We start from the raw sequence: 26,302 nt of genomic DNA on the forward strand, positions 1-26,302 counted from the left end.
CACAGCCAATCATCATCACCATCTTTAATCAACATTCATCACTGTGAGTACCTGTATGATTTAATTTTTTATCTTAATATTAATATTTGAAAATTGGTACTGTAAATGATTTTTTATCATAAAAAGTGTATATTTAGTCATTAGAATATGAAAATACAGTACTTAGTGAATATTTCTCTATGAAAAATCAGCAAAGTAGTGAATTTTCAGATATATATTTGGAGATACATTCCAAAGAAAAATCCACGAATGCTGAACTGCGATATAGCAGGGGTCAACTCTACCCTCATCATGTGTGGTAATGCTGCTGGTTTCAAGCTGAAACCAAGTCTCATTTACAAGACTGCAAACCCTACAGCCATCAAGAATAAGTATGTACAAGAACTTGTTGCCTGTGTTTTGGATGCACAACCCCAAGGCCTGGATCACCAACTTCCTTACATCTAACTGATTCATTTAGAGCTTCATCCCTCAAGTTAAGCAATACCTCAATGACTTGTGCAAGGAGTTCAAGGTATTTTCGATTATGGAGGTAGTCCAGCTTGAGTTCCTCCCTGCCAACACAACCTCTCAACTCCAGCCTATGGACCTGGGCATGATCTGTGCTTTGAAGTCATTTTAAACCCAGAACTCCATCAAACACCCTGTGAAGGCAATGGAAACTGACAATGAATTTTTTCTGATGAAGTATTGGAATAAATTCACTATTACCATGTCTGATCGTCATCAGCCGATCTTTGAAGGATATGAAGAAGGAGACCTTTAATGGGTGTTGGAAGTAGTTGTGGCTGGATTATGTCCAACATCTAATCATTGATAAGGAAGTCCAATTGGCCAGAATGCTAGATGGAGAAGACTTTGATGACATCAACGAGTATGAAGTCGGCAACCTCCTTTTAATGCCCACCTCTGACCCCCTGGTAGATCAGGATTTGGAAGATTGACAAAGTCTGCCAGCAAGGAAGAAGACCGGGCAGGTTCAGGAGACGGGGATGAGAAGGATGAGGGGCTGTCTGTGGAATAAGGGCAACCAGGGTGCTGCAGGAGCATTATTAGGTAGAGATAACTACTCTGTATATATAGCATAATGTGGACCTTTTCGGCTTATATGCTCTATTGTACGTTGTCTATGGTGTTCCGGTGAATATGAGTAACTTTTTTTTATAAATATTTCAGTTGTATATAAATTAAAATTTTATTCAATGTCCAAGAAGGTGATGATTTTACTATTAAAGGTAATTGTATATTTATATTCAGCAACTCAATCTTGTAGCTCCAATTGGGAAAGGTGGATGATGATTATTTATGAAAAAATCCCTTAATTCAAATAATTTTTTTTATTGGAGAATCACTTGTCTGAATTCTTAAGAGCACTTTTCATTGTTACTACCTCTCCATGGACAGAGAGAGAGGAGAGAGAGAGAGAGAGAGAGAGAGAGAGAGAGAGAGAGGTAGTTCACCACATTCAACCTGTAAAGGTGAGGTTGGTGATGATCTAAAGGCTCCTGAGTATATTCTAAGGACATCATAGTGAATGGGGTCTAACATTTTCACTGTTGCGTCCAATGCTGAGCCATATACTGCGCTTCCATAAAGAACAGTAAGGGGTTGGCTCCCCAAGTAGTGTTCAATAGTTTTTTAATTAGATTTAACGCTCTTTTACTTTTGGATTTTACGTGTAATGTGGGCTTTCCAGTTCAAGTCAGTATCGAATATTAATCTAAAAAAATTTCGCTGTTTGGCCAATTTGTATACTATGGTTTCTGATTTCTAAATCTATTTGTTCACCTTTTTCCACCTTTTATTTTTATAAAACAAGATTGCTTGAGTTTTATCTATGAGGAAATTTAAAACCTACAGATGAGCCCCATTCACCTATTTTTATTATGGTTTTACTAATGATTCGTTATGTTTTATTTGAGATACAGGTTACTTTTAATTCCAGTAAGTAGATTATTACTGATATCATAACTACTAAAGTAAACAGTGCCACTAAGGACGTTTCCCGGTGGAACAACATTTTCGAGTTGAAATTTTCTGGACAGAACATCGTCAATTCTCACCGGAAAACCGATTTGTCAAAAATAAAAGATTTGAATAAACATAGGCAAATGCCCACGGATGTTGTTGTTTTGTAATGTTTTTAACATAGCATACCTACATGTAGTATCGTATGCTTTTTCAGTGTCAAAAAAAAGACAGCCACAATCATTTGTTTTCGTTCGAAACCTCTATGTATATGGTCTTTTAATCCATTGTGACCCGAACTGAGTGGGAGTAAAAATTTATTCTCTCGAATGTGCCATGATATTTGAGCATTTGCCATTTAATAAACTAAAGAAACTGGTCTGTATTTATTTACATTACTGGGATCATATCTAGGTTTGGGGATAAGAATCATAATACTAGCTTTACGCCATTCGTCGGTAAATAAATTTCGAAGCCATAAGTGATTATGAAAACTATAATAAGTATGACTTTGCCAAAGGTGCTAAGTGGCAGATCATCTCAAAATAAATATTGTCACCTCCAGGAGCAGATTTATTACTGTTCGAGAGAGCATATTCCAACTCTTCCATACAAAACTTTCTACCATAACAATTATTTTTCTTTGTTCAGGAGTGTTCATCTAAATTTTTATCACTACTTACATTGGCTAAGTTTTCAGCTATTGTATTACTTATTTCTTTTGGCTCAAGTATTCTTTTCCCATCTTATAATACGGCATCTTATAATACGGCATGTCTAGGTGGTTCAACATGGGTACCATTTATTTTCCTGAATTTTTCCCAGTTTTTTGTATGGAAGTTTGTATTGTTTCAGAGATCTGAAATGTATTTCTTCCATGAAATGATTCTTCCTTGAATTACAGTAGTCTCTCACTGCATCATGGTTCACTCATCGTTGCCTCAGTGCACCGCAGTTTTAAAATTTAATATCTAAATTTGCATTGCGGATTTTTAGTTATATCGTGGGATTTTGCGGTATTTATTATTTTCATTTGTGCTAAAACAACCAGATGTAAACACCTTCTTTACTCATTAATCACGACCATGTATCTCATCTAGCAAAGCAGCAAGAATCACATGTATATGTTTGTATGTAGAATTTCCTGGCCTTTTCGCCAATATATAAATTATCAATGTATGTCCATTATGTCTTTTGCTTTTGTCATTTTATTAACTGCTAAGAAACACAAATACTCCTCTGCGTGCAGGTCATGAGACTCAGGGTCAGGCACTTCATTCCGTCTGCACACTGCTATGTATATTGCGTGCCGAGGTGATAAATCAGTTAGTACTCAGTTCTGTCTCATTCCGACCTCACAACTGGTGACCCGAGGAGAGATAGTAACAGAGGTTTTGGCTTCGCCCTTAAACACTCACTACAGCCACGCTCACTTTCAGAAGCCTTTAACAAAATCATACAGCAACAAAGTTGAGGCTTCTGAAAGCTCCTTCCTCAGAAAACCACCTATGCCACTAACGGACTAATCACAGCGTACCTCCCCACATACGTTCTGGCGTGTTCAAACGGTTTGACCAGGCCATTTACAATTCGCATTGACCATATTCAAAGCGTCATTAACAGAACCACACAGCATAAAGTTTTGACTGCTGATGAACCCTGAACACCATTAACGAACTAAATATGGCGCTTAATTCACGTTTTGGTGTGAGAGTCAAAATACCAGACACTGAACTCAAAAGTCAATCTGAGGACTCACAGATCCTCTGCATCCCCTCTTGCCTTTGAAAACCATGATATCTCAAGCGATAAAGCTGCTGCCATTTTTGTGGCAGAATACCACATCATGGTTCCTGCGGGCTGATGTACACTTCCGTGTAGCCAAGGTCATAGACGGAGAAACCAAAGTAGATATCACCATGACAACACTGTCCAAGGAAGTGTTCAATAAAATTACCCCTTGGCTAGATGTACAGACGGAACTACACCAGGTGTCGAGATCACAGGCCAAGCACAGCATCTACCACCACATCACCACCACGGCCCTGCCAACACATGCCAAATTTCGCTGCCTGACGCCCCAGGAAGCACCAGGATGCTAAACAAACATTCGCAGAAATAGAGAGGATGGGTATTTGCAAAAAAGCATCAAGCCCATGGGCATCTCTCCTCCACATGGTGAAGAAGCCAGACAGTTCCTGGAGGCCCTGTGGGGAATACCGTCGGTTAAACCTGGTAACAACGCCTGACCACTACCCCCTGCCAAATATGAAAGACATGACAGGAGCCCTACACGGCACCAAATTATTTACTAAAATGGATCTACTTAAATCTTCCAGGTGCCAGTACATCCCAATGACATCCCCAAGACATCCATCATCACACCATTCAGAACATACACCTTCTCCTATTCCACCTTCGCCCTCAGGAACTCAGGGGCCACATTCCAACACCTGATGGACAGCATCCTGGGGGACCTACCTTTCTGCATCTGCTACGTGGACGATATCCTGATCTTCTCCAGATCCCCAGAAGAGCACCTGGGACACACCCGGGCCATGCTGAAATGCCTTCAGGAGAACGGATTGATCATCAGATTCAACAAGTGTTCCTTCAGTGTAGCAAATGTGGACTTCCTGGGACAAAAGGTCTCCCTAACGGATTTCTGCCCCATGGCTTACAAGGTATATGCAGTAAACATCCTCCCTAAACCGAAGACGATCAAGTCTCTGCAGGAGTTCCTTGGCATGGTCAACTACTACCGACAATTTGTGCTGGATATCACCCGTATCATGTATCCCCTGACTAAGGTGTTGAACGGGAAGCCGAAAACACTGATGTGGGAAACGCCGCAGCAGGGGGTGTCCGAGCAGATGCAGACAAAGGCAGCCCTCGCCAGAGCCACCACCTTAGCCTAATCAGGACCCCAACGCCCCCTGAGACTTACCACCAATGCCAGCAATGTCACCTGCGAAGTCATACTGGAGCAGACAGTAGATGGGTCCCCTCTCCCGCTTGCGTTCTTCAGCCACAAGTTGAAGCTGCCAGACACCCTTTACAGTGCATTCAATAGGGAACTGCAGGCAATCCACCAGGCCGTGCAACACTCCAAGTATCTCCTAGACGGCAGCCCATCCACCATCCTGACAGACCACAAGCCTTTGGTACATGCTTTCAGGAAGGTGGAAGATGCATGGTTAGCAAAGACAGCAGCGGCACTTGGCCACTATATCCGAATTCGAGTGCACCATCAGCTATGTTCCCAGAAAGAAGAACGAGGTAGCTGACACCCTGTCAAGGATTGAAATAAATTCAGTCCACCTGGGCATTGACTACGAGGACCTGGCGAAGGAACAAGCTGCAGACCCTGAAATGCCAGCTTACCGCACGGCACTCACTGCACTGAAGTGGGAACACATTCCAGTAGGAGAGCAGGGATCGACACTGCTCTGCGACACCAGCACGAAGGAAGCAGGTATTCGACATCATACACAGCCTCTTCCATCCATCATGACGTTCAACAACGTGCCTGATGACGAAGAAGTTCGTGTGGCACGGGATAAAAAAGGACGTGCAGAGATGGGCAAAGAACAACATACCATGCCAAACAAGTAGGATCACCCAGCACACGGAATCAGGCATTGGAGACTTCCCTCAACCACAAAGATGATTCAGGCACATTCAAATGGATGTCGCAGGACCTCTGCCACTATTGGGGGCGCCAGATACCTCCTAACAGTCATAGACCAATCTACGAGACAGCCAGAAACAACCCCGATGGCAGAAGCATCAACAAGCACTTGCGTGGAAGCCCTACTATCAAGTTGGATAAGCCGTTTCAGTGTGCCGGATGACATTACTATGGACAAGGGCTCGGCATTCCTGTCAGAAGTCTGGGTCTCCCTGGCATGCCTGATGGGGACAACACTCCACAGCACAACGGCATATAACCCTGTGGCCGACAGAATGGTGCAAATGGCCTACCATTCATTAAAAGCAGCACTGATGACACGGTGTACCGATGAAAACTGGAAGACACAGCTGCCCTGGGTCCTGCTATGACTCCAAACAGTACCAAAAGCACACAGCGAAGAATCTCCGACATAAAAAGTCTATGGGTAAGTACTGGCATTACTGGGGGAATTCTTCCCTATGGAACCAGACAACCGAGATATGACCCTTAGAAGACTAAGGGAAATAGCGAAGGAGTCACACCCTGCTGGAAGACTTTCACGGACAGAACACATAACTACAGCCCATAAGGCCTAGGAATCTGCACACACGTCTTCCTGAGGGAAGATGCCCACCACCCACCCCTGTCCAGACCATACAGAGGCCCATACCATTCATCACAAGAAACTCCAAGGCCTACCTCTTCGATATCCACAAGCAGGAAAACTGGGTATCCATCGACAAGTTAAAGCCAGCCTTCCTGATGGATAACGAAACCCGGGAGGAGACTGATAGACGTCCGAGAATTCCTCCACAAAACAAGACCTCAAGCGAAGAAATCGACATCCCGAGACAAGGTCGAGGTCGTCCCAGGATCCAGATGAAGGACGACATCCTGCCAGGCCTACCAGACGACTTAACAATCTATACCGTCCTACAACCATCAAGAACTCAGGGACAGCTCCTGATACCAACAAGATACTGTGATTAACTGAACAAATCTTCCAATTATTCATTATTAATTATTAATAATTGTCTGGGGTGGGGGGGGAGTACTTGTAAAGACCTTCTTTACCCATTAATCAAGATCATGTATGTCATCTAGCAAAGGAGCAAGAATCACATGTATATATTTGTATGTAGAAATTCCTGGCCTTTTTGCAGATACGTATACAATTCATCAATGTATGTTCATTATGTCTTTTGCTATTGTTATTTTATTAACTGCTAAGAAACACAATTTCTCCTCTGTCTTTGTGCGGGTCACGAGACCCGGAGGTCGGGCACACCGTTTCCGTCTGCATACTGCTATGTATACTGCATGCCCAGGTAATAAATCAGTTAGTACTCAGTTCTGTCTCATTCTAACCTCACAGAGATTTTACTTTAAAATTTGATTGATTTTTACGTGTTACATTAGTATTAACATTTGTAAATTAGTAAATTCATTCTTTTGTCATAAAAAATTTATTTATTCCCGAAAATAAAATGAAAATACAGTAATTAGTGAATATTGCTCTATGAAAAAATCTGTGAAGTAGGGAATTTTCCCACAATATATTTGGGGACACATTTCACAGAAAAACCTGAAGTACTGAATTTGTGATTGCTGAACTGCAATCTAGCAGGGGTCCACTGTAATGATACATATTCATTTGAGTTTTAAACAGTTTGTGTGTCAACAAACACAAATAATTCGTACATGATCACTGACATAATTCCACTTTATGACGGAGATGACAAGTGAGGTTGGGTTAGGGCAACAAACACGCTCATCCTAGCCTCTCCGGCCAACATATACACCAAATGCTGCCTAACTCTATGCTGCTGCCTGCGCCCGTTGCATGCAAAATTTAAAAATATTTTCGAAATATTGTTATATCAGTATTGCATCACAATTTTGATACCAATGGAACTATTAACCGCATTGCAAACTCGATTCATCGTAAAATGAAACATCATAAAAGGGGATGCACTTGTATATGAAAGCATAGGTTAGTATTCATGTTGGAACAAATGATCAATGCAGCATAGATGGTTTTCTTGACTTCTCTCAGCCTGCAGGATTGGCCATTGACCCTTAGAGGCTGATACCTTACAAGTAATTTACATGTAATATGTCAAATAACTTGCCAGGCAATCACCATCTGGAGTGACTATATTCACTTTCTCATCTGAGTTACACTAAAAAAAGAATGACTGATGATGGAGTCTTCTTGCATCTTTCATGATCAATCAAGCAAAAGCAACTGGAGAGCCATTTTACGAAAGTAAAGCTATTTGGAATTGTCAGGATAAAAATTACAGTTGGTATATTTCGTCTATCATGTTATTCACAGTGATATGCATAGAAAGTTTATAACAAAACAGCAAATATTTCAAATTAAAAAAAGATACTGTTAAGCAATACAATTATCCATTTGTTTCAATTTCATTAAACTGAAAATCGTAAGTACTGTACACTAGAACAAATCTGTTTGAAGGACTTTATTTTATCCATATCTGACCTATAAGAACTAGGCAATGTGATGAAAGGAAGAAATTGTAATCATTAACATGCATCTTTTACCTCCAGGAATTGCAGTCCATCATTATCACTGATTTTACTGTCATTGCCCTTCTTGATTTCTACTTTAATAAAACAGACAAGATATAATGAATACATGACCGTGTTTGAGTACCCTCAAAACTAGTTCTAATCCACTACCTGGTCTTAAGCAAAGGTCTACATGTACTACTGATTTACTATTCATATTCAAAATAAAATACATTTGTACTTTATGCTTGATATAAATAATATTTTTTTATTTCTTGTGTCTTCCTGTTTCCTATAAGTAATTCCAAAGAGGTGAAATACTCTAATACTCACCAACTGTAACAGGGAAGATGTGATAACACAACGTTGTTATCAGCTGCTGGTGTAATGACTCTGGGATAGAAGTCATCATAGATGCCACCAAATAGGGAAGTGTATCGATGACATTACGCTCCAGAAACACAATAAGGCAGGCCAAAGTATGTAACACAGATTGTCCCAGAGCTAAAAAGAAATTTCGAATTTAATAAATGTAACCAAATTATAAATTTTACAATAAATATAGTCAAATTTTAAAGTAATTTATATTTTTTTTCCAAGGTATACAACCAAAGCCTTTCAAGTAGAGTACTTCTCAGCAGGCAATTTCTGTTCTGAAATAACTGTGCTTCTCAGGACATCAAAAACAAACCTGTCAAATCACTGATCCAGCACACCTAAAGAGCTCAAACAGATCCAAGGTGAAAGCAAGGATGGACATTCTCTGAACACCTCTTGGGCCTTTGGCCAGCCTAAAGCTTAAAGCTTTGAACTTGTAGACAGTCCTGCTACAGGAAAAGTGGAGGTATTTCTTGAGTCCTACATAGTTCCTCTGGCACCCACTCGTGGGACTGTGGCACACCAAAGTACTGCCAGTGCTGGTCAGTGCAACCAGGCTATGTAAGACCCATATTCAGAAAGGAGTTCCAAGCACTCAACTGAAGAATACAACTTCTACGTACAGTAATGCTCGAACTAGTACTGGGTACTGGGTGCAAGTAAACAGTACATGCAGTCATGTGGAAGAACCCCAGGGCCAGTCATAAACCTACAATGGTAAAGGAGTTCTGAAAGGAGAAAACCATTAATATTATATAAATTTCCAAGCGAAAGAGTTAAATTCCCAAGAGAAAGAGTTGTGTTCTTTTCAGGAAAAAAGCTGGCAAACCAATAGTCCAGATGAGTTCTGTTGGACTGTGGACATAAACAACTGGAATCAATTATGCTAATCAACAGACATAAGCTTTTGCTCAGTAACATTTTTCAGGCTAACTTGTAAACTCTTGAAATTGTGGTTGAAAATCCGAAGATTTCTGTAAGATTGTTGAAAGTCAACTTACTTCTTCAAACATGTTTTGTACTCTTTCACTCAAGTACTTGCAAACAAACTACATCCTTCGTGAATATTATAAACAGAGCCTTAGCACAATTATCCTCTTTGTATGCACATGGCATAGCAATGCATACACAATGAATGAGACATTTGTGTGACTCAACTCCTCATGAATAAAATTAGTAAAGCAGCTCAAGGAGAACAAGTATACTAACACCATTATGTAAATATAACTCTGAACTGGGTGCAACAAGACTGCATACTAAGAACTGGGTGCAACAAGACTGCATACTAACAGATCGGCAAGGCACTATAGTTGCTGTGCCATTTCATCTGTCCACTCACCAACATTAGTTTTAGGTAGATGTGGCAATATACACAGCTACTAGCTCCTGATTGGCTGAAATCAATGTAACTTATATATTAGGTTTACTGTGATAAAGATGCAGAGTATTTCCTCAGCAGTAATTAATCTGAATGCTTATATATATATATAAATATATATATATATATATATATATATATATATATATATACATACAATCCTTATCAGTGGCATAGCTGAGGGTGGGCATGGGCGGGAACGTGCCCAGCCACGAAAATCCTGTGCCCACCCACTGACCACGAGCCCACAAAGTAGTTTTGGTGACTTGTACACAGAAACTGGCTCAGAGAGGGCATTGAGAAGGAGAAGAGACGACAACCCAGGCAATGTCAGGCAAATTTTAAAATTAGTTGCCAGTCATGATCCAATTGTAAAAGATCGGTTAAAGGGTGCCACAAAAAATGCCAAGTACACATGCCCAGAGATACAAAATGAAATTTGTATTTTAGCCGAGATGATTAGGACAGAAATTGTAAATTAAGTGAAGCCAAATTTTTCTCCATAATAGTTGATGAAACTAAGGATGTATCTAAAACTGAGCAATTATCCCTCATTATCAGGTACTATTACGAAAAAAAACCTCTACGAGAGTTTCTTAGACTTTAAAGCTGCTTTTCAACTAGATGCAAATGCACTAACTCACGACGAAATACTTAATGTTCTAAAAAGACATGAAATTGATTTCAAGGCCAATTTAGTTGGTCAAGGTCATGATGGTGCCTCAGTTATGAGTGGCAGATACAAAGGAGTTGCAGCGCCCATTAAACAAGAGGCACCATTTGCTTTCTATGTACACTGTCAAGCTCATTGCCTAAATCTAGTTCTTGTCGGTGTCATCAAATCTTTACCTGACACTTCACAATTTTTCTCATTGTTGGAAAAACTGTATGTATTCATTAGTGGTTCTTATGCCCATGCAAAGTGGACAGATGAACAAAAGGAACTGTATCCCAGTCAGCAAACAAGAGAGCTAAAGCGACTTACTATACCCGATGGGCTTGCATTTATAATGCGTGTTCTGCAAGATTTAGCAGATAACTTCAATGCAGATAGGGCTATTGATGCATAAGGACTGATATGCCAAGTAAATGCTCATTTTGTTATGAGGTTAGTTATCATGACATATTCTTGGTAAGATCAATCACTTATCAAATTTGCTACACGCAGCTAACCTTGACTTGGTAAAAGCTGTAGAATTCATTGAAACTGTAACAGTTCAGCTTGAGAGATGCGTTCAGATCTATCTTCTTTTGATCAATTGTGGGATGAGGTGGAGAAGAGTTCAACAGTTCATGGTTTTGATACTTCAAAGTGTAGACCATCAAGGAAACGTAGAATTTCTATAAAAATGGAGGAGTTTGTTGTTGTTGATTCTATTGGGAAACAGTCAGAAAGCACACACTTTGACCTCAGTATTAAGGATTCGGCACGAATTCACTTTTTTACCCTATTGTAGCCCATATGTTGTCAGAAATGAAAAGCGGTTCAGTAATGAAACCTGCACGCTTATGAAAGTATTACAGTCACTTAAACCACAAAGTACGGAATTTCTTATACTTTCGAGAAAATGTGACTATTCAATTTATATCGACAATATAAAATATGTATGTACAATCACACAAATGACCAGCTTGTAACATACTGTCTACTCAGGTCAAACACAAATGAACGATGGCTTTTAAACAATTATTTTTTAATCTCACTGTAAATAGGTATATAAAAAGAAATCTGACTATGCAAGTAAGAACGAGAGATATTTCAATGATTCATTGCATGTAAATTACATGGGTAGGTTAATAATCAAAATAAGCAAAGAGGTATTGTTGTCTATGAAGTTGCCTGGCGCCTCGGGAAGGTGAACGGAACAAACACTGCTGTAATGGTTGCAAGGCAGGAAATTTCAGTTACAGTATAACATGGCATAACAGCAATGGTAAATATTGCGATTTTCCTTCCAGAATTGCATACTGTATTCATATAATTTTTTCTTGAGCATACAAATAATCATAATAGCTCAAAGCTTGAGCTCTTTCGGACTGTTCAGCTAAATAACATAGCAAGCACAAGTCCTAAAATACCATCCAGTTCCAGTCATCCTTAGTGTTGACATACATACGGTATAAAGGCTAGGCTAGGTATACATTTATTTTAATTGGTGCGCATTGGAATGATAATTATAAGAATGAAAGAATAAAATTACAATAAAAAAAGTAATTTTGACTGAAATGAAATGTATGTGCTTAAAAGGGCAGTAAATAAAATACCATGTTTTAGAGGTAACCAATATTAAAAGGTTATTTTTCAGTTTATAGACGTAGATATTATTTCGGTATCACAGTATGTTATTTTTATATATGTACATGCAATGAAGTTTTGAATGATAAGAAAATAACTGCTTATATAGTTTTGAGCATATGTCTACATGTGGTCTGGGCTGTACTAACGAGATTCATCATAATTACTGATAGCTCATCATTTGTTTGTTTTGATCTGAGTAGATTATTTCATATAATCTCATCTTTCATTTGCTTGTGTTTGTGCATTATGAATACAACTTGATATTTTTATAATTTACATAAAAAAAAGGGCTGGGGTTCTTGTCTATACAAATATTAAAAAACTACATATATAACTGGAGACATAGCTTAATTTTTATCACAATAAGCCCAGAATATAAAAGGCACTGACAATCAGCCAATCGCATGTTATCCATGTGCATGTGCCACATCTTCATCTGTGAGCGGACAGAAGAAATAAAACTAACTATAGTAAGTGAGCGGACAGAAGAAATAAAACTAACTATAGTAAGTACTATAAAAGGAGGCACGTTGCACGCAAACCACCTCTCTGTGTAAGCACAGTCCAAGGACCTTCTATGCACTGAACTCAAGGGTAGTGCTGACTCAATCATCCATACCCAGACAAGCAAAGGTGAAGAGCCATAGTAAGGCAGTCCCCAGTTATCGGTGGGGTGCTGATAAGCAAAAACCACCATGAACCACCATGATTTGTGGCGCTTATGGGGCCGATAACCGATTAATGGGGCCATGTGGCCAAGAACCGGTATAATAGCACCTCTGTTGGGTATGTTATCGCTAGACAAGTGCCATGATGAATGAGAGAAATTAAACTAAAACTGCACAAAGGCACACACTAACATTGGAACACATACATATAATAAATACTACATTTACTCATATATCCATACAATTTATAAATTTTTTAAATTAAATCAGAATAATTTGAGTAGCATAAAAATTTTGTTTTTATAATTCATTAAATGACCTAAGAATTTTATTTTCATCATTTACTTAAATTTATGCTTTATCAACTAAATTTCATCTCTTCAAGAACATGAAAATGCAGAAGATTCTGACAAAATTTCCTTCATTGATTTACTGCCAAAAGTTGACAGTTGTTGTTGGTCGTACTTTGGACACTCACACAACACATGTCTGACTGTCATCATCACCTTGCACTCTGAGCACTCGGGAGCTGGGCCATATGGGCTGCTCATTAAGTGTCCATGTGTCTGACGTATATGGCTTATACGGAGACGTGTCAGAATTACTTGTACACGTCTGTCTCTTTGATATGATTACACAGCACTGCTGCCTTATACAGAACTGTAAGGGTATGTTTATAGGCCTCCCAAGTATACTGTTCGATAGTTTTTTAAATCAGATTTAATGCTCTTTTATATTTAGATTTAACAAGACGGTGGTAAGAACAGCAATGCTGTATGGTACGGAAACAGCAAGCATGAGAAAAGCAGAGCAGAAGATGGATGTGCGAAATGAGAATGCTTAGGTGGATGTCTGGGGTAACAAGAGTGGATAGGATCAGAAATGACTACATAAGGGGGTCAACTAAGGTGGTGGAAGTATCAAAGAAAGTGCAGGAGGGGAGGCTGAGATGGTATGGACACCTGTTGAGGAGAGATGAGGACCAACGCTGGGAGACATACTATGGGGTGGAGGTGCAAGGAAGAAGAAAAAGAGGGAGACCAAGAAAGAGATGGAAGGACTGTGTGAGAGGAGACTTACATGAGAAGGGAATTGATGAGGCAGAAGCACAAGATAGAAATAGATGGAAACGGCTCATCCGAAACGGCGACCCCCATATAAAAATGGGAACAAGCTGGGAAGAAGAAGAAGAAGAACATATGTTATGTGGGCTTTCCAATTCAAGTGAGTATCGAATACAAATCTAAAAATTTTTGCTATTTGGCCAATTGGTAAGCTATGGTTTCTGATTTGTAAATCTATTTCTTCACCTTTTTTCCACTATTTACTTTTATAAACCATGATTGCTTGAGTTTTATCTATGAAAATTCAAAGCCAACAGTCGAGGTCCATTCATCTATTTTTATCACGCCTTTACTAATGATTCGTAATGCACGTTTTATTAGAGATGCTGAATAATGTTTGGCAAAATCATCCATATACAGGTTATTTTAATTCCAATGGGTAGATCATTACCAATATCATTAATTGCTAAACCGTGTGCCACAATGGACGATTCCCTGTGGAACACCATTTTCATGAAAGTGGCTATGTTCTGGACAGAACATCATCAATTCTTACCTGAAAACTGCGGTTTGTCAAAAGGTTTAGAATAACCCTATGTAAATGTCCCCAGATGTTTTGTCAAGTTTTTAATGTAGCACACCTACATGTAGTATCGTATGCCTTTTCAGTGTCAAAAAAAGACGGCTACAGTAATTTGTTATCGTTCGAAACCTCTATGTATACGGTCTTTAAAGTGAGAGAGAGAGAATCCAATGTAGATCTGTTACATTGTGACCTGAACTGAGTGGGAGTAAAATTTTCTTCTCTCGAATGTGCCCCGTTAGCCGTGCATTTACCATCTTCTCTGCATAAGCAGCTGGTTAAAGAAATTGGTCTGTAATTATTTACATTACTGGGATCCTTTCCAGGTTTGGGGATACGTATTATAATAGCTTTACGCCATTCATCAGGAAATAAATTTCGAAGACGTAAATGATTGTTTTAAAAAATTTTGTGCTAATTTCTTCATCATTTATACAGCACACCTTTGAATCCATGAACTCTTCTACTTCACTCGCTGTTCTATTTGAGTTCGTACAATTACAGTCCCATATCGGTTGTGAGCATTAAAATCACCTAATATTAATGTTGTTTCCTTGGTATTGTTAAGTAAATCTTTACGTTGATCAGTGTCGTAATTTTTATTAGGTTGGTTGTATAAATTATAAATTTCATAATTAACGTTCCTTATACGGATTTCAATACTTGATATTTGCAAGTCAGTAAAATCTACAGGTATTTTGTCATAACATAATTTGTTATGTGCATATATGGCTGTACCTAAATTTCTTCTTCTCTAGATGAAAATGCTAAGGTATATTTAACTATCACTGATATTGTTTTATTGATGTGTTGTAAAAATAATATCATTTATTCGTATTCTTTGGTAATCGTTACAATTCTACCAACTTTAATCTGGTCTGCAGACCATGTACTATGTTCCATTGTATAATACAATTATTTAAAATCTTATGTTAGTGTGTTCATGTGTTAGTTTCTTTTTGTGGACTATGAATTTGCATGTTTTCTAAAATTTTATTTATGACATTTATTTGTTTTTCCTTATAAGACATTAGGCATCCAATGCGCATACAACACTTTTCATGAGTGTCTCTACTATAATAGATTCATATCAGCCGTACATCTGATGTCTAGGCCTGTCCCTCACGACGCTCCTGATTGGCTGTCAATAAGCTAATCACAGGGCTGGAAACTCTCAGTCTCGATCGAGAATTCACATAGGGCAAGATAGTATGTTCTGACCTATCTTTCAAAAATTATAACTTTCATTACACCTCAGTTTTACCTGCAGAAAAGGAATGTTTCCGAATTTCATCATTAAACATTTCAAGCCAATGATTTAAGGATTATAATGATTTAAGAATTATGAACAAAATCGTAATGCATATATAATAAAAATTAATAATGAGAGGGATATACTAGGACTGATTGTAGGAAAAAAAATCAATGGGATGAATGAATTTCCTCCATAAGGAATCAATATCTAATTAACGATTTTTTCCATATAGAGATTTCCACTATAGGATATGAAAGGGTGATGGCGATAATGATCATGATGATGACATCATCGAGTGATCACATGAGCAACACCTGACTACACGAAGATAAGAGAGATTAATATTCTTAATCTTATGCTTATTTTCAATTTGATAGCCCTACATAAAAATTTTTTGGTTACAATGTCTTCCATTACATTTAAGCTACGAAACTGTATGAAAAACAAGATGATAAATGATGAATGCATTGGGATCTCAAGTAAGGAATGAAAGAATATATTTTATATTAAGAATTTCATGTTTATTTCACTATAAATATTTAAGTATTTAGTTTACTGAAGTACATGACTCTTATGTCATTATAATCCTTAATTCCTTGGCTTGAAGACGTTTAGTGATGAAATTCGGAAATACTCCTTTTCTGCAGGTAAAACTGAGGTGTAATAAACTTTATACTTTTTTAAAGAGAGGTCGGAGCACACCCTGTCTATGTGAACTCTCAAGCGAGACTGAGAGTTTCCAGCCCTGTGATTGGCTTATCAATAGCCAATCAGAAGGCTTATCAACAGCCAATCAGGAGTGCTGTAAGGGACAGGCCTAGACATCAGATGCACGGCTGATGTGAATCTATTATTTTACTTTTGTATCTAATAAAACTTTATATACTGTTTGTTAAACTGTCTTTTGTTATGCTTCTGTTTTTGTTGCACAATTCAATGAGACATTCATTACACCCATATGCATTTTTGTGTCGTCCTTTTTTTGTTTACTCTTACTACACCAATTATTGGTGATGGAGTGACCTCTTCTCCCTTCACATAATGAGTTTTATCAATGGTTTGTTCCTTTACTATTTCTTTGATGTTCTGGGTATTTGCTTCTTTTGGATTTTATTATTTTTATCATTATTTGGTTTGCTTTCTTTCTTCGGGTCTTTTGTCTTTACTTTAACAATAGTTGGCTTTTTGGTTTTGGGTGGAGTTCTCTTTAAAGGATTCTTTTTATTTCTAGCTCCCAGTTCATTACAACTTTCTTCTAGTATTTCTGTGTTACATGTATTGCCTTCTTGTGGTTCCATTTGCTCCAATATCTTAAATGGGTTTGAACAAAAATCAATATTAGAATTTGTATGCATTCCTTGTTTCTTTGCTAATTTAGATTCTTCTTGCAAAATAGACTGATCTATTAGGGTTTTCTTACTCTTATGTATTACCATTTTTGTTTAATTGTTTAATATTATAGTGGAAAAGGTACGCTTTCTAGCGGGAACATTCATTCCTCTAACTTTCAATAATAATTTGGCTTGTTTTGTAGGTATTCCTGTTCTTTCCTGCTGTAATTTCAATTCTTTCTTTTACATATAATACACATATTCATTAGACCTTGAAACGGTGATTCTGCCCACAGTTCACCGCACATCCATTGAGTGGCATGCTCTTTAGATCCACAATACGGACATGCAGATGTATTGTGTGTTTCCATACTTACTGCAGTTTTGGCACTGTAGTGGTTTTGGAACATACAGTTTCAGTTTTCTGTTTGGGCCCATAATTTTAATATTTTAGGGTAATTCTTGGCCTTAAAATTTTATTTTTCATTTGTACCTTTATATTATTGATGTGTTTTTATAGATAGGTAATTTTCGGACTGATTTTAATGTGGTTTTTTTATTTCCTAAATTTTCACATGGTATTCTGGTATTTTATTTGTCTGAATGACATTTCAGAAGCTGAATGTCGAAGTAATGTTCTAATTTTAATGCAGATATTTTCTTGTCCGTTTCTAAGGTCAGGGATTCGAAGTAAGCCAAGGTTGGGTCAAGACGGTATTTAATTTTTTTGGCTGGGGTTATGAGGTTTGCTCTACGCCGGGGGGGATTCAGTGTCTTTACACAGGAATAACTCTTGAAATTTTCTAAGCAAAGGTTGTCAGAAGAGGAGGTTCCAGCAGTCGTCAACTGTCTTGAGTCGCTACCATCAAAGGGCTCAGGGGTACTTGAATCTTTATTTGTACTTGTCATAATGATTGAAGTAAAAAATAAAAGGAATTAAAAATTAAATAAACCTGAAAACCTAAAAAAAAGGTATTATCAGCATTTCAAGGAGTTTATTCCTCCATTAATGGCACAAGTGAGAACAGACTCCCAAATGCTTGCATCAGCACCAGGAAATTGATATGACAATTCTTCAGAGTAGCTGACCACCTCCCTGCCACCTGACGATCCTCCCAATGCCTCCCCAACCTGTCAACGAGGCATCTATGTGTATTGTCACTCTTACACATGGAGGAGTCAGGGTGACCTGTTTTACAAGATTCCTTCCTGGTCCAAGGCTGAAGTATCTCCTCAACTTTCTTATTGTTTTTGTGAGATTTGTCTGACATCTTTCTTGCGTGTGACAGCCAAAATTTGTTCACGTTTTTCAACTGCAATGTAAGTATTGGATCTATTACTGATGCAAACTGCAGCAGACCCATTTTATGTTCTAACTACAGTCTGGAAAACACTGGGCTGTGCCAGGAACCTTTTGAGGTTTTTCGTTATTCTGTTCTGAGTTATGATGTGGAGACAACAGGCCATGAATAGTATCCCAACACAGTCCCAGCAACTGAAATTGTCTGCTGGGCGTGAGGTGGGATTTTTTCCGAAGTGTTATAAAACTTTTTGACTGGAGTCTGGTTACTGCCTCTCTTAGCTTTTTCAAGCACTCTTTTCTTGTGGTCCCCCAGATTAACCAGTCGTCTAGGTAAGCTATTAACTGGATTCTGTCTTTCCTGAGTTCTCGGACAACTACAGTTACCAATTTTGTAAAGATTCTTGGGGGCAATGTTTAGCCCAAAAGGCTTGACTTTGAACCTGTACGTATTTTTTCCTATCTGGAACACTAGGAAGGGGCGGAAGGGAGTGGTGATAGGGACGTGCCAGTATGCATCTCTCAGATCTATAGAAACTGTTCAGGTCCCCTTTGGAAATGACTGAATGTATTTGGGCAACGGTAGACATCAAAAACTTTTGGCAAACAATGTATTTGTTCAATGTCGATAAGTCAAGGATCACTCTTTGTTTGAAAGAATCCTTTTTGAGTACACTAAAGATGTGCTTGCTAGCAAATATACGCATGTTTCTCTATGGTTCCTTAGAACAGGGCCTTCTGCACGTAATCTTCCAAAGGGGTCTGGGTTTTTAAAGAAGCCTTTGAAAGGGGGAGGGGGGCTGAGACCATTTCCATCCCAGCCCACTGAGAATAATGCTGCCCCCCCCCCACCCCCAGGAGAAGACTTCCATTCCTTGTGATGTCTTTGGAGACAACCCCTAACCAAACAATTCCAATTGGCATCCCCCTTTTCCTCTACCTTTGCCCATGATGGGACATTCCAGGTGTTGTTTTTCCTTTTCCTTTATAAGACTGTTTTTGGACCTTGTGAAAGGATGTACGTTCTGCTGTGTAGGTTGTTGTCCCTTTTGAGGGAGTTGTCCCTCCTGACCACCTACCTGTTATTAGGTGACTGAGGGCTGATATGATTTTTTATCAAAGCGAGCATTTTTCAGACTGAGTAAGGGGAAATTTCTGGCTTTTGGTTTCTTGAAATCTTTTCCCAGAAGAGCATACACAGTACCATTTTGTTGAAGTGCTTGCTCTTTGACTTGAGTCACAACAGAATCCTTAAACAGGTCCCTACAGAAAGGGTTAGACTGTAATAAACCAGTCATGTTGGGAAGTGACTTGGTGGAGTTTTTAATGTCTTCATTCACGCTTTTATGAGTCAGTCTAAAAAGCCACAGAATGCATCCCATAATGTTCTCATAAGGCTTTTAGCCACGACAGCAAAAAGTGTCCTGGATTCTTCAGAAAATCTTTTGGTGGCAACTTCTACCAAGGTAGAAGTGATTAAGATATATGTGTGTGTCCTAACATGAAATTCTGATGCTGATTAGCGGTTTAAAGTTCTGGTCATTTGGTTTCCTGTTTTCATATTATTAAATTAAAAATTCTTTGAAAGTTTACCATTCACATGGTTAATTATTTTTAAAAGTGAAGGGGCAGATGGCTAGGGGTACATGATGGGGCAAGTTGAGTACAGTTTCATAACGCGGGAGTATAGAAATTCATTTCCATTCTAGTTATTACATAATTCTGAAAGTTTACATTCACATGGTTAATTATTTTAAAAGTGAAGGGGCAGAAGGCTAGGGGTACATGATGGGCAAGTTGAGTTACAGTCATAACGGGAGTACAGATCTATTTTCCATTTACTTGGTAAAGAGTGTCGTCTATAGCTCTCAATGCTATATTCCCATGTAAGAGAACTGTTCCCTTTCGAGATTTCTCTATGTCTGGCAAAGGTGGTATCCGGCGTCATTTTGTATTAGGAAATGCTCCCCTGTCTCTCAACTCCACATATACAACTTCGATCATGGTTTTTCTCTCACTGATCAGATACTTACCATCATGAGAGAAAATGCACATCACAGCATCTCACCAAGGATAAAACAGTATCAGAGGAGGAACTTGGAGCCTCTGTTATGTTTCGATTGCAAGTTTCGAGTCCGAACTGGTCATTTTGTTGGTGCCAGTTGCGATTATAACCTATCTGGCAGATTTGGCTTCCACTCTCCCTTTTTTGTTGCAGGATGCAGCACTTTTACACTTTGGTGTGTACACCGCTGACCGGATTTCTTAATTTCTTGTTCAGAATCATGAAGTATGTCCATTATCTGTTGTTGTTCAATGGCAAGGGCATCTTTGATGTTACTCATTATTTCCTTATGGCATTGAACGAAAGCTGCAAACTGTGTATCCCTTTTGGGGGAGCTTGTGTAATTTGCTTGTTTGCTGGGGGAAGATGTCCTGAGTGAATCACTATACCCCTCTGAAACTGCAGTTATTTTCATTGGTTTAGGTGGTGGATTCTTGTATCCCTTTTGGGGGAGAGATCCTGTTCAACTTCTGAAAGCTGCATGGGGGATTGACTTCCTTCTATGTTTCCCCCATGATTAGTTGAAAGTTGTGTTCCTGATCCTTCTAGGTTCAGCACGTTCCTTTTAGTATCAATATCCACTTCATATTCTTGAAGAAACTTCATATTCTTTAAGAAATTCCCCTCCAAGTGAGGATTCCTCTATTCCCTCCGCAAGATTAACCTGGAGAGTACTGGGGAATAAGTGTTACTGGGTTTTGGCCCAAATACAGAACTTCAGAGAAGGGGGTTAAATACTATATGCTGCTGGAGTTCTGCCAGATAGGTATAATCTCCCCCTTCCTCACCCTTGCTGAACCCCAGGACCCACCGAGAGACTAAAACGGGTGGTTTCGTCCTTAAAGCTTGCTGACCAAGAACATACTACAAATCTCACACATATCTGGCAACCAAACAAATTTGTCCTGATTTTTACAAGGACTATGTTCATGGCAGGTGGTATGGGGCCTACTACTGGCAAAAAAACGAACTGAGCAATCTGCTACAGAACATTTAAACTGAGGGTCATGCCTGTAGTGAAAAAATCAAGTTGTTATTAGAAATTATTTAATATAAATGGTTTTTATTCAGGGATACTCCTGTAACTCCCTGTATCATTGGTAGAACTCATTTTACAGGTTAATTTGGCTACAGGTGTATAGGTTCAGTACATTTTATAAAATATCTATGTTAATTTAAACCCCTTAAGGCTTAGGTTAGCTTTGGTGAGATTTTAATTCTAGTTATTATACTACTCAGACGAGTTCATGAATACCCTTGTATAACTAACCCAAGCCACTGTTTTATATGGCTCAGGTTAATAAATCTAGTATACTCTACATCAAGCTAATCATAAAAGATTTCTTTAAGGGTTCTTGTATAACTTCTTATAAACTACTGCTTAAATTAACCCTTAAACGCCTATTGGGCGTATTAAATGTCGACGAAAATTTTGATTTATGGTGAATTAAAAAAAAAACTTTTTCCTTACATCCGCGTGGTAACTCTGCCGAAAAAATCAGAAATTCTTTCATCAGATTGTCGTAATGTTTGCACCGTTTTATATTAGCAGTTACATAAAGTTTTATATATGAAAATATGCACAATTTCGTGTAGAATACAACAAAAAACAACCAATGGTTGTAGATTTTATCAGTTTTGAAATATTTTGCATATAAAATAACAATAAGTGACAAAATTTCAACCTCGGTCAACTTTGACTCGACTGAAATAGTTGAAAAACGCAATTGTAAGCTAAAACTCTTACATTCTAGTAATATTCAATCATTTACCCTCATTTTCAACAAATTGGAAGTCTCTAGCACAATATTTCGATTTATGGTGAATTTAAAAAAAAAAAAAATTCCTTACGTCCGCACGGTAACTGCCAAAAAAATCAGACATTCTTTCGTCCGAATGTCGTAATGTTTGCACCGTTTTATATTAGCCGTTACATAAAGTTTTATATATGAAAATGTGCGCAATTTCATGTAGAATACAACTATAAACAACCCATGGTTGTAACTTTTATCAGTTTTGAAATATTTTCATATAAATAACGATAGGTGCCAAAATATCAAACTTCAGTCAACTTTGACTTGACCGAAATGGTCGAAAAACGCAATTGTAAGCTAAAACTCTTACATTCTAATAATATTCAATCATTTACCTTCATTTTGCAATACATTGGAAGTGTCTAGCACAATATTTCGATTCATGGTGAATTTAAAAAAAAAACTTTTTCCTTACGTCCGCGCGCTGAAACTCTGCCAAAAAAATCAGAAATTCTTTTGTCCGATTGTCGTAATGTTTGCAACCATTTTATGTTAGCCGTTACAAAGTAAACTTTTATTTAAATATGAAAATGTGGCGAAAATTTTCATGTTTGAATTACAATTTAAAACGAACCCAAGGTTTGCTAGCTTTTATTCAGTTTTTGAAATATTTTCATATAAATAACGATAAGTGCAAAAATTTCAACTCTCGGTCAACTTTGACTCGACCGAAATTGTCGAAAAACACAATTGTAAGCTAAAAGTCTTTACATTTTAGTAACATTCAATCATTTACCTTAATTTTGTAACAAATTGGAAGTCTCTAGCACAATATTTCGATTTATGGTGAATTTTTGAAAAAAAAAACTTTTTCCTTACGTCCGCGCGCTGAAACTCTGCCGAAAAAAATCAGAAATTCTTTCGTCCAATTGTCGTAATGTTTGCACCGTTTTATATTAGCCGTTACATAAAGTTTTATATATGAAAATGTGTGCAATTTCATGTAGAATACAACATAAAATAACCCTTGGTTGTAGCTTTTATCAGTTTTGAAATATTTTCATATAAATAACGATAAGTGCCAAAATTTCAACCTTTGGTCAACTTTGACTCGACCGAAATGGTCGAAAAACGCAATTGTAAGATAAAACTCTTACATTCTAGTAATATTCAATCATTTACCTTCATTTTCAACAAATTGTAAGTCTCTAGCCCAATATTTTGATTTAGGGTGAATTTTTGAAAAAAAAAAAACTTTTTCCTTACGTCCGTGCGGTAACTGCTGAAAAAATCCGAAATTCTTTCGTCCGATTGTCGTAATGTTTGCACCGCTTTATATTAGCCGTTACATAAAGTTTTATGTATGAAAATATGCGAAATTTCATGTAGAATACAACAATTAACAAGCCATGGTTGTAGCTTTCATCAGTTTTGAAATATTTTCATATAAATAACAATGTGCCAAAATATCAAACTTCGGTCAACTTTGACTCGACCGACATGGTCGAAAAACACAATTGTAAGCTAAAACTCTTACATTCTAGTATTCAATAATTTACCTTCATTTAGCAATAAATTGGAAGTGTTTAGCACAATATTTTGATTTATGGTGAATGTTTGAAATAAACTTTTTCCTTACGTCCGCGTGATGTAACTCTGCCGAAAAAATCAGAAATTCTTTCGTCCGATTGTCGTAATGTTTGCACCGTTTTATATTAGCCGTTACATAAAGTTTTATGTATGAAAATGTGTGCAATTTCATGTAGAATACAACAAAAGATAACACTTGGTTGTAGCTTTAATCAGTTTTTAAATATTTTCATATAAATAACGATAAATGCCAAAATATCAACCTTCGGTCAACTTTGACTCGACTGAAATGGTCAAAAAACGCAATTGTAAGCTAAAACTCCTACATTCTAGTAATATTCAATCATTTTGCAATAAATTGGAAGTGTCTAGCACAATATTTCGATTTATGGTGAATTTTTGAAAAAATCTTTTTCCTTACATCCGCACGGTAACTCTGCCAAAAAAATCAGAAATTCTTTCGTCAGATTGTCGTAATGTTTGCACCATTTTATGTTAGCTGTTACATAGAGTTTTATATATGAAAATGTGTGAAATTTCATGTAGAATACAACAATAAACACCCATGGTTGTAGCTTTTAACAGTTTTGAAATATTTTCATATAAATATCGATAAGTGCCAAAATTTCAACCTTCGGTCAACTTTGACTCGAAAGAAATGGTATAAAACGCAATTGTAAGCTAAAACTCTTACATTCTAGTAATATTCAATCATTTACCTTTATTTTGCAACAAATTGGAAGTCTCTAGCACAATATTTTGATTTATGGTGAATTTTTGACAAAAATACTTTTTCCTTATGTCCGTGCGGTAACTCTGCCGAAAAAATCAGAAATTCTTTCGTCCGATTGTCGTAATTTTTGCACCGTTTTATATTAGCCGTTACATAAGGTTTTATATATGAAAATGTGAGCAATTTCTTCAGTCAACTTTAACTCGACCGAAATTGATGAAAACTGCAATTGTAAGCTACTATACTTACATTCTAGTAATATTCAATCAAACAACCTTCATTTTGCAACAAACGGGACGTCTCTAGCACAATATTTTGATTTTAATACAACTTTTTTTACGTCTGCACGTTATGAATTCATGCATCATATTGTGATAATATTTTCTCTGTGTTGGTTTGATCATTTTATTATTTGTTATATACCAAAATCATTGCAATTTAGTGTACAATACAATGAAAAAATAATTAACTCATTAGCTTTAACCGTTTTGCTCACAGCGCGATTTGTATACAATTATATGACATTTATTCCAATATTTATATATGATAATGATATTTTTTTTCATTTCTGATGGTTGCATACTAAACTTCAGGCAATTACAAAAAAAGGAGCCAAAATGAACTCTTAATTTTGAAAACTAAGCGTGCTGTGATTTAAAAAAAAAAACTTTTTTCCGCTTCAGCGTTCACTCCCGAACGCCGCCAGCATACGGGAGACACTTTTGCAAATACCGGCTCGGCGTTTAAGGGTTAAGTTATTCAAAAACTTAAGGATATATTATACAACTCTTATAATATGGTTTTCTGTTTTGTAGTCTAGTGTACCCTTTTGTCTGATACTCAGCCATGTTGTTTCTAGGCTAATATAGCTGGATATTCACTGAAAAACATTCCTAATTAATCTGGTAGGCTATTACCTAATATAAGTTTATATAATTTTTAAAGATATAGGCTACATAAGACATTACTATTATGTAGCCTTACAGATTTACTAGGCTATGGAGTCATAACAAAGTTATTTTTATTGAGCACAGAATAACTATTGACCCAGAATAACAAGTTATATTTATTGAGCCCAGAATACACTATGGTATGTAGCCTTACAGATAGGCTAGGCTACCAAATCATAACAAACAAAGTTATTTTTGTTAAGCCTAGAATACCCTATTATGTACCCTTATAGATTGGCTAGGCTATCAAATCATAACAAACAAGGTTATTTTTATCAAGTCTAGAATACTATTTACATATGTGATCCTAGGCTTATTTCATTCTTTGTCTAGTATAAGGTATTACTTAATCTAGATAGATTTATAACAGTATTAACCTAATCCAGATTATTATAGATCATATTTAATTGTACATATTTAACTGTACATATGTATAGGCTATATAAAACAAACTTACTAATGTGTAACCTTCTTGTTAGGTTACTACTTTATCTAACCCAGGTTGTTGTTTATACGTATTACATCCTAGATTACTTGATCTATTAGGTATATACAACAGTAACCCAGAAATATGTTATAAGAAAGTTATCACTTACTCTAGACCTAAACTAGGATACTGTCTAATCAGGATTATCAACTTCACGTTTAGGGTTATGGGTTATGTAAAGAACAATTACTTAGAATGTAGCCTTTAACGTTAGGCTACTCTCTCATCTGGCACGTTGCCATTTTTGTCTAGTCCTAGGTTACATGACCTAGGCTAACGTCTTAGTGTAAT

At 37.2% G+C, this 26,302-nt stretch overlaps 1 protein-coding gene across 9 annotated transcripts in view; it reads right to left on the minus strand.

Moving 5' to 3' along the window:
* The window catches only part of LOC135222787 (protein unc-79 homolog), an 841,880-nt gene that overhangs the window by 682,638 nt on the left and 132,940 nt on the right, over positions 1-26,302 (minus strand). For all 9 annotated transcript variants that reach the window (XR_010316338.1, XM_064261060.1, XM_064261059.1 and 6 more), the window contains exon 5: positions 8,510-8,680. Coding sequence is in view for 8 of the 9 variants with exons in the window: in XM_064261060.1 (XP_064117130.1) it covers positions 8,510-8,680 (171 nt within the window). In the remaining variant the exon portion in view is untranslated. The remainder of the gene's footprint in view (positions 1-8,509; positions 8,681-26,302) is intronic.

Source organism: Macrobrachium nipponense, chromosome 8, assembly GCF_015104395.2.
Source record: "Macrobrachium nipponense isolate FS-2020 chromosome 8, ASM1510439v2, whole genome shotgun sequence".
NCBI lineage: Eukaryota > Metazoa > Arthropoda > Malacostraca > Decapoda > Palaemonidae > Macrobrachium > Macrobrachium nipponense.